At 32.2% G+C, this 14,655-nt stretch overlaps 1 protein-coding gene across 2 annotated transcripts in view; it reads right to left on the reverse strand.

Moving 5' to 3' along the window:
- The window catches only part of LOC127848480 (uncharacterized), a 30,441-nt gene extending 16,593 nt beyond the window's left edge, over window positions 1-13,848 (reverse strand). The window contains exons 1-3 of one of the 2 annotated variants that reach the window (XM_052380963.1): window positions 13,710-13,838; window positions 6,657-6,757; window positions 2,595-2,694 (exon numbers count right to left, since the gene is read on the reverse strand). In XM_052380963.1, the coding sequence (XP_052236923.1) occupies window positions 2,595-2,694; window position 6,657 (101 nt within the window). In that variant the 5' untranslated portion in view covers window positions 6,658-6,757; window positions 13,710-13,838. Of the gene's footprint in view, window positions 1-2,594; window positions 2,695-6,656; window positions 6,758-13,709 lie in introns of both variants that reach the window. The other variant, XM_052380964.1, reaches the window with a different exon arrangement.
- Between the last annotated feature and the right edge of the window lie 807 nt (window positions 13,849-14,655).

A 14,655-nucleotide genomic window follows, 5' to 3' on the forward strand; every position in this document is an offset into this window, starting at 1 on the left:
GTGGATAGTGCACGATATGAGTTTGAGATAAAGTGACTGTGTCTCATCACATGATATGTGAATGGTGCATGATATGAGTGTGAGATATAGTGACTGTGTCTCTTCACATGATGTGTAGATAATGAATGATATGAGTATGAGATATAGTGACTGTGTCTCATCACTTGATGTGTAGATAGTGCACGATATGAGTGTGAGATATAGTGACTGTGTCTCTTCACATGATGTGTGGATAGTGTAAGATATGAATGTGAGATATAGTGACTGTGTCACTTGACATGATATGTGGATAGTGCAAGATATGAATGTGAGATATAGTGACTGTGTCACTTGACATGATATGTGGATATTGCACGATATGAGTGTGAGATATAGTGACTGTTTCCTTTCACATGATATGTGGATAGTGCACGATATTAGTGTGAGATATAGTGACTGTGTCTCTCTACATGATGTGTAGATAGTGCACGATATGAGCTTGATATATAGTGATATTATCTCTTCACATGAGTTGTTAGTTCATGATATGAGTGTGAGATATAGAGACTGTGTCTCTTCAAATGATGTGTGGATAGTGAATGATATGAGTGTGAGATATAGTGAATGTGTCTCTTCACATGATATGTGAATGGTGCACGATATGATTGTGAGATATAGTGACTGTGTCTATTCATGTGATGTGTGGATAGTGCACGATAGGAGTGTGAGATATAGTGACTGTGTCTATTCATGTGATGTTTGGATAGTGCACGATATATGTGTGTGATAAAGTGACTGTGTCTCTTTACATGAGGTGTGGATAGCGCGCGATATGAGTGTTGGATATAGTGACTGTGTCTCTCCACATGATGTGTAGATGGTGCACGATATGAGTGTGAGATATAGCGACTGTGTCTCTTCACATGATGTGTGGATGGTGCATGATATGAGTGTGAGATATAGCGACTGTGTCTCTCCACATGATGTGTAGATGGTGCATGATATGAGTGTGAGATATAGCGACTGTGTCTCTTCACATGATGTGTGGATGGTGCACGATATGAGTGTGAGATAAAGTGACTGTGTCTCATCACTTGATGTGTAGATAGTGCACGATATGAGTGTGAGATAAAGTGACTTTGTCTCTCCACATGATGTGTGGACGGTGCACGATGAGGAATTTGTTGATTGAGATATACGTCCGCGGGGATTAATTTTGGGATAATGCACGACACGGAAATTGTCGAGCGAGATATGCCGATACCGGCTCTTCACTTGATATATGAATATTGAGAGAAAGATAAATCATAGTTCTTTTTGTATATATGACTGTTTTCAATAGCAAAATAAATTCGTCTGTGCATAAACAGTTTATCTTAGTTTAATCAAATTACTGGCTCAATTATGCTGTTGTAGAAACATCAAATGAATGTTTACCATTCCGTATTTAAAAAAAATGTGTAAAAACATTTGAAAACACTTTCATTTACGTTATTATGCAGCTCATAGTGCCCTTCATGTCGAATACTTGACAATGAAACGATTATTTCCCGAACAGTACTCAATTCATTTCATACATAACAAACATATCATCTCTGTTTGACCAAATTAAAAAAATGATTTAAGGCATATTCAATACAGAACTAACTACTGCTATTATAAATTTACCAATTTATATCATTGCATTTTATGAAACATATACACATGTGGCAGAGCTTTTCTGTCAAACCACGAACCATCGTTTGTCTTGAACCTTTTATGACAATCCTAATTTAACGCATTTAAAGTGAAAATACACAAGTTTGAGACTTTACTTTTATCAACTGAAACAAATGAATGACACGTTCCGTTGACTTAATGCATGTACGTCAAGTGTCATTCAAGATTAGTTGTATGGTATGTTTCGTTATAATGAAGATTCTTCTTAGCAAAAATCTAGTATTAGCGAAGTGTCGTCCTTTAGAATAATCTAGGGCGGCACTAGACTCAAATTCAGAGTGTCGTCACTTATGATAATCTAGGGCGACACTAGACTCACATAATCTAGGGCGGCACTAGACGCACATCTAGGGCGGCATTAGACTAACATACTCTAGGGCGACACTAGACTCACATTAATTAAGCCCAGTTTAGGATAATCTAGGGCGGCACTAGACTCACATTCATAACGCCCAGTTTAGGATTATCTAGGGCGGCACTAGACTCACATTCATAACGCCCAGTTTAGGATTATCTAGGGCGGCACTAGACTCACATTCATAACGCCCAGTTTAGGATTATCTAGGGCGGCACTAGACTCACATTCATAACGCCCAGTTTAGGATTATCTAGGGCGGCACTAGACTCACATTCATAAAGCCCAGTTTTTCCAGAACGAGATTCGTATGTACGTTTTTAAAAAGAAGCAATCACCTTCCTGTCCCCTTTGCAGTTGCTGACGTTGTCTTGTGTTTTACATAAACAATAAATACTACTATGTCGTTGTTTTTTTTTGCCTTTACCGATTCTCTGGCACATCGAACAGATAGAACATCGGCATCAAATTACCACATTGAATCATATTTTAAAACTTATTTCGAATATGTCCCTTTAAGTGATAAAATAGGTAGACTTACTCCGAGATCCTCCAGGAAAAGGTTCCCTCGTCGTCATATGCATCGTCTAGCGTCATCCTGGTCAGAAGTGTCTCCAGTCGTTGCAGCTCCCTGGCGTTCACTTAAAGCGAGTATATACGACTTAAATGTAAACATTTTATTTTTTATGATTTATTAATTATATTTTATAAAAACGGTGCCGTGACTTTGTTGATATGGTGACCGCCGGGCAACTGGTAGATTACGGGTTCGATCCCCACTGCGGGAGCGTTCGTTATATTCCGTAAATGGTTCTAACCAGCAAACGCACTCGAGAGCGTTCTATTAAGCCTTTTAAGCTCGATTTAGTCGAGCCTAAATAAATAAGTTTAAAAAAATATATATGACTCTTGCTTTTTTCAACCAACACATAAATATGGAAGAAGTATATTATATAGAGTGGTGGTAGATTGTTTACTTCAATGAAATCTGTAATGAACAAGTTTACGCGAATACCAACGATACGTTTACGTAGTTTAGTTAAAGAACCAACATTGAGTACAATGTACATTTGTGTCGTATGAACGAATATGCTTAGACTTTTATGGATACCATAAAAGTGTGTCTTGTTTACATGAAGTAGTTGTCTGCTTGATATCAGGACATTTTTTGCAATTGAATAAACACTGTTTTCGTTTATTTTCTGGTACGACTTCTTTTGCACTCGTTTCCTTTTTAGTTATCAATATTTTATTTAATATTATTTATCTTTTACGATAAAACACTAATTAGCATTTAAAGGCAATGTTTGGACAATGTTTCAGTTATAGAAACATTACTATACATAGAAGATTTTAACATACCTACGTCTTTTAAGTATCTAGTATATGCATCAAACTTACATGGGCTTTGCTATATTAAACGCGCTAAAACGCTGTTACGTTTTCAAAGATACATTATATTTTAATAAGTATTTGTTTGAACAAAGCATGAGTCTCAAATAAATAAATACTCAATGACATTGTATGTAAATAATAAATACATTGCTACTTGAAAAAAGTCCTCATAGTATATTTTGGTTTTTACAACGGATATGATTATGGTTTGACAAACTGTTTATTTTAAGTATTAAAATAGTTAAAACAAAAAACAATTTAGTGTCAAGAAAGGAGCGAAATATATGCAGAAAAATACATGATTTGTCGATACCGTTTTGCGTATGATACCATCACTTGAAGTATTGTTATTTGAACAATTTGCACTGTAGACATGAAAATCACTTGCATGAAAAAAAGCCAGCCACATCTATGGAAGGGTATTTAGGTAAAAATTGCATCATTCTTTGTGACTGTGTCATGATTCTTGTTGGTACTTTCAATTTGTACCTTTTCATGCTTGGTGACACTTACATCTTGCCTGATGTCCAATGTCTATATACATTCTGCTTAATGGTATCATGCATGTGTACAGATGCAAATTCTTGTTCGTTCATTGCATGCTGCATATGTGTATGTTGGTTTGTGCAGAGAGACTTGTGCAATAGGCGCATTGCATAATGGAATCAAATGTTGATGCGTTGAATAAATTAACGCGATGGCAAGATGTGAGTTTCACTCAAGCACAAAGCAACATACAATCATGCATGATACAATGACGTCAATTGACAGTCGTTCCGAAATGCTACGGACGACTACGGAAATTTACGGCGTATAACGGAAATTTTATGTTATAGGAGAAGTTGCGCCCCTTTGTAAAATATATGCTACTGAACCGAAATTAACCGCGTGTTTGTAGACGTAACATTTTATTTTTGGTTAATGACAAACCATAATTTCTGTACAGTAATTTACCTTCAATAACCAAAGTAATTCTATAGATATATTTCAATATAAGCTACTAATGCATGTATGCAGATAAGACGCTTAAAGTCGTAAAAAATGAATTAAATTTCGTAAAAAAGTAGACTTAAATTCTGAGCGTACGGTTTCACATTGGCAAAATAAAATAAGAATTCAAAATGTGTGATCATGCGTAAAACTCAATATCAATGCATATAATGTAAACATTTTATCAATGAGTTCCCACTCGTCTAGGCCCTCATTACAATTATGAAATTAACAGCACTTTAACGTTATAATGAATAACAGACCATCTTTAAAACAGTCGAAAAGCCGAACATTTTCCATTATCTGGTCCTTTTATCGCAAAAGTCTGCTGTAACCCGGCATTTGTCATGAGCTCTTCTTAGACTATAAAAAAAGGAATTAATAATAGACTTTAAGGCTGGATTTTTTTATAGAGTGTAAACCAAGATTTTGCTGAAAAAGTTATCTGAAACTCTGCATGTATGTTGAGAGGAAATCCATTACATAATTTCAAATTTACTAGAGTAATTTTATATTGCACCACATAAAATGCTATAAAACTATAAAACTATAATATTGAAGTGCACATATAAACTTGATTATAGATGGTTAGGTATTTCGTGTCAACCTCTTTCACATATGAAAGAGCTGTTGGTCATGCTGCTTTAAGTACATATAGATGCATGACACAATTTAGATTAAGCAAAATAAAACACTAGGTATTTGCCAAGATTCATAAGAGTCAAAAATATACGAGCAGTAAGAGCGTAATCGTGCGCAGCGAGACTTACTCATGTAGAATTGAAACTCTTATTGCTTTCTTTCGAAATAATTTCATGTGTCCGATCTAATATGCAATATGTCCGGTGTTTTTTTGGTCTGATCGATCACAACTGGGTCACGCGAGTTGTGTATCGTGTTATTTCTTAAAAGTTGACCCATTATTTGTAAAAATATTGCAAGACATATCCATTTCCAGAAAGGAAATTTATTTATGCGTTGAATAAGACCAAGATCGTGAAAATCGCTCCAAAATTGATGAAGTAATGGCTGTTTAAAACGATGCACCCCGTTTTCGGATGATTTAGAGTTGGATATCTTGTTATATATATATATATATTTATATATATATATATATATATATATATATATATATATATATATATATATATATATATATATATATATATATATATATATATATATATATATATATATATATATATATTTATATATATATTTGATAGTGAATTTTTTTTATAGAACAGTTGATTTTTCATTATAATATAATTATTTATTATTCCAAAATATGTTTTCACTAATTATTATCATAGCTAAACGCTAACCACCTGTGGCTGGACATACACCTTAAAAAAACGCTATACAAATTCAAGTACTTATGCACTTAATTGATTGTAAACAATGACGGTTGAAATACGTGCGTGGGAATTTTTCTGGTAGCCAAGAGCGACGTCAACGTTCATGACATACCTGTTTATATGACTTTTTTTTTCCAACTTGATTGAAAATTATGTTTTATGATTTTTTAATACATGTAGTAGAAGTAGTTGTTTTCTCAAGGAGGAGTACAATAGTTGTACTAAATGCCCCAGATAATTATTTGGGAAAAAGGGTTTTCACCCATCGATTTTGAAAAATAGGGTGATTTCATTCTTGAAATAGGGTGAAATGATTTATAAAAATGCATACTGTAACGAGTCGAGCGGTTCTTCTTTCTCTTGACCTTATTGCAATGTGATAGCGGGCCTACTCTTTGTGTCAAACCAACTTTTCTTTCATTAATTTGTATTTAAACATTTTTAACTTAAATGGACTCTGTTAAAATAAACTGAAGATAATAACCTGAGTCATTAAAAACTCTCAAATAATAATTATAATAAACAACCAAATAAAGTTCAACACATTTTATCATTAACTAACTTGCATCAATAGTACATCAATGCATTCATCAATTTATCATAAATAATACAATTCTCAAACTCACATTTACAATGCTCAATTAGTCTTAATGCTGTACGATAAAATATCCCTATACCTTGGTCTTAAATCTTATTCAAAAACTCTATTATATGAAAAAATATGTAAAATGTTTCTAACTTACTTTAAATAAAAATTCCTAAAAATAATATTTATTAGATAAAAATTTATTAATGAGAATGTGCTTTTAATTCCAAAAAAATCAGAGTCCCTGACTGTGGAATTAATAGAGTTTATATACTTAGGCTCCGAGCAGGTCCGCGCCTTGCGCAGTCATAACATTAATCCGAGCAATAACTCAACCGCGCACCATCCGCGCGTCTTCCGAGCGTAACCTATCACCTAAAAATAAACAGAGTTACCGCCTAAAGTTTAAACAACAAAAACATTAGTAAAATGACTGGAAATGTTTCTTTAAGTATAATAATAAGGTTAAGAACATATACATACACATGACTGTAATTATTTGATAAAAATCAAACCTCCGCATGATGAAGAAATGTACTGCGAAAATGAAAAGTTAAACCGTCAGCTGACATGTTTGACAGAGGTCGTCAATGTACACTACCCATAATTCAACAAAAGGTCAAAAGTCACTTCCTTTAAATATGGCGTCTATCCAAACATGTGATTGTAATCACCAACAAAAATGGATTTTACATGGATATGAAGCGTACAAATGGTATATTAAGCCTAGTAGATATTGATGATAAGATGTTTAGTTTTATATGCAATAAGAAATTACACTTGACATAGAGTTAAAATGTAAACCATGGTCATAAAAACAAACATGTACTCGTGACCTATTTAATAAAAATGTCAAACATGGGGTCATGACAATACCTTAAAATCATTGCTACTTTATTTTTGTTGAAGCTGCACACTTGTATTGATTCAAAAAAACTGTAAACTATCATAATAAACTGAAGTTTCATAACATCTTTAATCCTTGAAACTGTCCTTAATATAAACTTTAGATTTAAAAAAATCGCTAACACGAATTATTCTGCACATATTGGCTCTTGCTTTCTTGGTTCGAAAAAGTTTGCAATCGACTGATATTTTGGCGCAACAATCGCGGACGTCTTTCAATCTCTCTTAAACATTTTGATTTCGCATCCTTATAGAAACTGAAAGTACAGACGCTTTACAAATACATGCACAATGAGCGACGAATTATGTCAGATTGAAAACGCATGTATGTCTTCGTCAATTATTTGGTCAAACGCTTTATTTAACTGTGAAATCTAGTCCGCAGAGCGTTTTAATAATTTTGACTGCTCCGTTATCCGTGCGCTTGCTGAATGAAAGCGTCGCCGTGTTACGATAATAATTCCAAAGTTAAGAGAAAATTCCGACTAGGATTGGGCAACACTTCCAATACATCAGCCTTGTTATGTTCTGAATAAAATACATGTATAATTTTTTGAGTGCCAATTGCATCTTACAAATATCAAAAACATTCACGGCATTCAATTCATTGTATAGGCCTACAGGGGCCGTTTCTTAGAACAACGTACGTTCAAAAAGCATACGTAAGTGCAAAACTTAAAGCTAGTAGCGTTTCTATAAACTTCGTAAAGTTACGTTTACCGTAACTTTGCACGTAAAGTTACGGTTGCTCAAAGGCTCGCGTAACTCAGTTATTTTACGTAAATATGGCGGCATATGCAACGATTGTTCGGAGAACCGCACGTTTGTATCGAATCTATAGGGAATAATGGTGTCAATAAATATTTTAGCCTACGAAATCTACGAGCGTAACATCATGTTAGTTAATTTAAACCTTATCTATATTTAGATCTTACTATATGGCAGGGCATGGGAAGATACTGTAACGGAAATCCTGCGTTGATTGTGCAGGAAATATTGTGTACGATTGTGGATTGGAGTTTTGCTAAAAAGGAATTTTGACATGTTCGAATCGATTGTTGTTATGATTTGTTCTAGTTTCCTTTTGACAATTCATTCAACTTTCGTTTTGGACAAGGCTTTACCCATCACAAGAAAAGTTGAACTCAACGAATGTGACGTACGCTGAGTGATAGAATTGATTCATTGTAAACATGGGTAAAAGTTTACTTTTTTGTAAAGAATTATGTATTAGCATTGTATAATCTACGTGTTTGTTAACAGTTGCATTGATATAATACTGCTGTTTCCATGAATGACAATTATATAGTAATCTGTGCTAATATTGATTTATATGCCAACATCGCTTCTAATACACGTGTATATGGTTGTCTCTTTATTGTTGATTGGTACATTTACAGTTTAAGCAGAAGGTCAGCGTCAAGATTAATTTCTTTGGAAATAATATCATGCATTTATCATTTTGACAAAACTGCGTAAAATATACTTTACTGTAGAGACTGTTGGATACAACCAGTCGACAGATTCTCTCAGTCGAGTTAGATTGGTCTTTGTCCGCTCTGATACTTATTTGGTTAGATTGGTCTTTGTAGGCTCTGATACCACTTGAAAGTTCCCTGGGTACTCTTTAGTATACTACAATATACCCTGGATACAGAAAATATACTAAAACGACCCAGGAATACTTTGGCTAAATCTGCCGTTGTTGACTTTTTTTTCAAATAAATTATTTTTATGTTTATATTCTGTGAAAGGGCATCAGCGAAGATATTAATTATTATCGAAACTCATACTCAAAAAAGCATACTGAGTTAGGTTTTGTTCAAAGAGGATTTTGTTTCAGAAGTGCGTTTTATGACAGATTTTAGGCGGAATATACCTCTGGTACAGTCTTAATATTGGCCAAGTGCATTTCAGTGCACATGTATTTAGTATTGTTCATACCCAGGGTACATTGTAGTGTACTTAAGAGTACCTCAGGTACTTTAAAGAAGTACCGGGCAAACAATGACCAGTCGAGCCCCAGTTGTTTAGGCGCTGCAATTATTATCAGGAAGTAAAGGTCAAGGCTCACACACTTGGCTTACTCGGCAATGGTTATTGTTGAAAAATTTATCCACAAACAGTTAATTAATATTACTTTTAATTGTCTAATACATTCCCCATATACTGTCACCGGTAATTACTTTTTTTAAATCCTACTGAATAATAACAACTTAAATTTAAGTTATCTGAATATTCATAATGGCTAATTTTAAAGAAGGTTTGAAAAGTTTTGACTGTTGAAGTAAATTTACTGAAAACATGTATTGAAATGTACCAAATATGTCATTTTATACAAAACCTGTAAAAACACTAGGACTTTTAAACAATGAGATATGTTTTTGGTAAATTACACATGTAAAATGCATACAGTTTTATTTTTTATTATCAGATTTGATCTGTAATCAATATTGATATCATATTAATGGCAAAACTTTGTTGTTTCTGTATGCTTTACAATCATTTTTCTTAGTTTTTAGTTTTTTTACAAAGGAAATTTAGAACACAAACCATGGAGACAATATAAAATCAATGCATTTTGTTTTATATATGGTATCATCAACATTCAAAATCTTTTATTTAATTATTATAAATGCAGGTGCCATGAAAAAGGTGTCAAATTTTAATCAAGGTAATTGTTAATCTTTACTGTCTAAAATATTTAATTACTAATGTTAAGATTATTTTTTTGTTTCCTATAAACCATATGGACACATTAAATGCATTTTGATTGATATGTTCAAAAAATTGTTATGTCATAAGAAGTTATTTTAAATTAGAACCTTTTTTCTTTATATGTTATCACACAGATTGACAAAAAACTATCAACAATCAATTTTATTTTCAACTATCTTTGAATACATTTCTTTAAAATCTATACTGTGTTTGTGTACATACAGTTATGTCCATTTATACCATTTAAAGTTCTATAATAACGCTGTAAACATTTCAAAACCCACTTTATTGTATCTTATATTGTAAAAAGAAATGCTACAAATTTTCTCTTTTTTTTAACATTCACTTATTTTATACCATTTTTTGTTCGGAAAGATTATAATAAGTAAATGTATTTTTTTAATGTTTTAAATGCATTAACTTGTACAAATAAATAAATAAGATATACAATAGACAATTTTTGTGTTGTGTAAAGCATTTACTACCATTGCAATCAAATGATTTAAAAAATTCCATTTTTTTATTTCTTCACTTTGAACACCATATTAACGCATAATATTAACATTAAATTATTTGTCAAAAACATAAATTATAAGACAATATAAATTCAAAAGAAGTTGTTTGTTTGGCGCTATATAAAGCTTCTTGCGGACAAGTATGGTAGCAGTGTATGTGTTCAAAATCAATTGTAAAAAAATTAGATTTGAACTGAAAAAAAAAACAGATTTAACATATTCTCATAATTATGTATCTTTCCAAAACACATAAAAAACAATTGAATAACACAATTTTTACAGTTTTTTTTAGAAATTGTAACAGAAATTTAATTTCAAGTATATGGACACATAATTTTAATAGCATATGTATTAGGAACTTGCAAGAATAAATTATGTCATCGTGACATGATTCAACCTACAGTACACTATGATTCAAGTAAAATATAACTTCCTGAAAATAGGAACATTATAAAATTGTTTGCTTTCTCTCTGTGTTTTGTTCACAGCGATGTTTTTGTCCAATTGGGGAAAGTACCCGTACCGGTCCAATTGGGAAAAATTGAGTCGTGAAAGCCTGAAAATTGGGAAAAATCGAGTCGTGAAACCCTCAAATTGGGAAATTGGTGTATTTGATTTTATGCTCCCAAATACTTTAAAATTGATAACTAAGTGTTTTCAAGCTGTCAATATTATATTTACCTAGGTTCAAACCATAGGGAAACTAACAAAATGTTGCATTTTCCAAAAAAAGAGATTTTTTTTTACCTTAAAGCGAGATTATACGATTTTGTCAAATATTTATTAATTAAAATAAAATGTGTAAAAAACTAATTAAACATATATTTAAATATAAATTAAAATAAAAGTTAAGGAGAACATGTGTCGAAAAATGCGAAATAAGCCAGATATTTAATTCTGAAATCGAAAAAGGCTGTACAGTCGAATTCTATTCATACGACACACAAACACTAACTAAAAAGACGAATGCTTCGGTTATTGTAGGAAAATATGTACGAAATATCTTCGTCACAATCGGCTCGGGGCGCTAATTTGTCTTTGCTGCATTTTATAAAATTCGTCTTCAAAGTATTATTTATCTTGCCTATTTTGTGTTATTGTTTCATATTTTATAAATATATTACAATTTAACACATATAAAAAATCGTATAATCTCGCTTTAAATTGGGAATTTTTTGGACAGCAATTGGGAAATTTGTAGTTTTTTCGTAATTGGGAAAGTGCCGTTTACTAGTACTTTATAAAGAAGGAAAAATATCGCTGAGTTCATATGTACATTTAGTCAGATGTGTAGAACTGTTTCATGAATTTAAATTGATGCATTAGTTTCCATTAGTGAATGGCATTATGTATAATTATATTATGAGTAATTAACCTTTTTCACAAATATTTCAGTCATGTTGGTAAACCATGTAAAGTGATTAAGGTTATGTAAGTGCCCGATTGTGACCCCATACCAATGACCCAGGATATATCCCAATGTCTCACATTTTGTATTTAGAACTAACCACAACTGGTATATATTTTAGCAATCCATGCATTTTTAAAATATTGAATAAAAAAATATAATATGTGTAGCAGCATACTTTATGATTATTGCAAATGCCAATTGTCTCAAATGAAATGAAGCATTTATGGACAATGTTGTCGCTAATTTATCACAGAAAAAGATTCTCATTTTAAATGAATTTATGAGTAAAAATCTGTTGTTTTTTTTAATATTTGGCGCAAAAGTATAAATATAAACATGGTAAAAACATGATGTTGATTGTTATTAAACTATCTAGAAATGCAACAAGTGAATACAAGTTACAGAGACCTTTGTTAATACAAATGTACTTCTAAAACCATACTGTACTGTACATTCCAAATTATTAATCAGTAAATGAAATTATAAAAATACTACCTTCTTTACAGAGGGCATTGCTGATGTTCTTCTCATGATAGGACATTCAATTTGTAATTCAGAGACGCACTAAACATTATCAAAGATACCCTTCCAGTTAATTGAATTACTGTCAGGAAACTTCTTGATTATGTTTCTGTAAATTCAGATGTGTAAGCTGTAATACACATGCAATCGATTGGTGAATAGCGGATTTTAGTGAGTAACGGATAGCTTAAACTTTTTTTGCAAAATACTTTTATTTATGCTAAGATTTATAGTTTTCTATGAATTGAATACAAAAAGCCTATCATTGTTAAGTAGATTCATGTTTTTGTTGATGTGTGTCAATGTTTATAACTGTTTCTGTTTTCGAAAGCAAAACAAGGTCACGTTATGTACGCAGCGTTTTTGTGACGACAGGAAAAGTGCAGACGAATGGTTTCTTAAATTTTGCAGATTTTATTTGGTAAAAATAATGTTCATTGATGTAATATTTTAGTATTATGTGTCCTTTACAAATGTAAGAATGCTTAGAAACCAAATTGATGCGTACCATTTAAAATAAGCATGAAAGCTTCAAGTCGGGATTAAGTGAATAACGGACATGTGGTGACCCATATTCAGGAATGTGGGGATTGTCTCAAAATAAATATAAACTCAATTAAAATTGTCAAATACACATGTGGTTAGCGTGTGGATATGATATTAATAAGTGAAAACATCATTGTTTATGCAAAATAATCAAATTATAACGGAAAATCGATTTCTCTGAAAACATATTTTCCACTATCAAATCTATATATAGATTCAACTCAAAATGACCCGAATATAGGGTGCATCGCTTTGAACGGCCATTACTTCATCAATTGTGCAACGATTTCCATGAACTTGGTCTTATTAAACGCAGAAATGAATTTCCTTTCTGGAAATGTACATATATTGCATTTTTTTAAAATGCTGTGTCAAATTTCAAGAAATAACACGATACACATGTAATTCGATAAAGACATAAGCGATCCGGTAATGGCTGAATCAGTGTACTATGAAATTTGCGCTGTAAACAAATAATATTTTTCGGAAATTTAAAACCGCTGGCATGTTTCAATAGGAAAGACATGTTTCTATTTAGGTTTAATTGTTTAGTTACTGAATGCATGGTTTTTACGTTGAAATGAGACTCGAAGTCCATAGCTATGCGTTATACACCAATCGACTGTGCCTGTCTTCTCAGTATTATCCATTCATGTTTTCCAGTTTGCTCCATCAATTCCAGTTTGAAATATAGATCTATCTGACTAACCTTTCGTATCAGATTTTTTCAGTAAGAATCATCTCTTCTGTTTTAACAAAGAGCATATCCAGCACAACAAAGAATGGCCACACTTAATTTTAAAAGAATCCAGAGACTGCACTTTGTTTACAATTGACCTTGTTTCCTCGTCGCGATTTCGCAAACAAGGGAAAGAACTGTGATATTATAAGGTACTTCTTAAAGATAAATGTATACATATTTAGTCTACCGAAAGTTTGTTAGAGAAAGCAAATTAAATCAACTTAATGAATTTCTTCAAATGTTCTCTATAAGGTCCGCGCAATAGCAAGACTTTTGTTTAATTTTTTCAACATACGGAAAATAAACGCGCGCCACCTGTTGTCATAATGTAATAACTTGCATTCTGCTTAGTTGCATTCTGCTTACTGCTAGTTGCTTACTGCCGTTGTTAATGATGCTTAGTGGCAAAACCGATTATGACTGGTGTCAGAAATAATTAACACACAAACATTGGATAGTCACCAAGAATGTTGCAACAATCATCAAGTATAACCGATAAAGAACAAGCATGTTGGAACTGTCATGAAGCATGTTAGAATAAACATCTCGCATAATGTAAATATTCATCATGAATGATGTAATGTTTCAGCAATCATCAAGTTTAAACGAATAGACAACACGCATGTTGGAATTGTCATAAAGCATATTAGAATAAGCATCAGTACTTATGTAAATATTCACCACGAATGATGTAATTTTTACCTAAATACCTTCCTATACACATCCGTGTTTATGTATAAAGTTGATGTTAGACTTTAAAATCTCACAATTATGTGAACAGGTCGCGTTAGTGAGATTCGCAGCATAATACTTGCACTTGAAATTAATTTGTATGGCTACAAACACATACATAAATATTTGTTACACATTTAAGTCTTACATGTATATGCGCAAATTACCAAACATGCATATA

This window comes from Dreissena polymorpha, chromosome 10 (assembly GCF_020536995.1).
Source record: "Dreissena polymorpha isolate Duluth1 chromosome 10, UMN_Dpol_1.0, whole genome shotgun sequence".
Classification (NCBI taxonomy): domain Eukaryota; kingdom Metazoa; phylum Mollusca; class Bivalvia; order Myida; family Dreissenidae; genus Dreissena; species Dreissena polymorpha.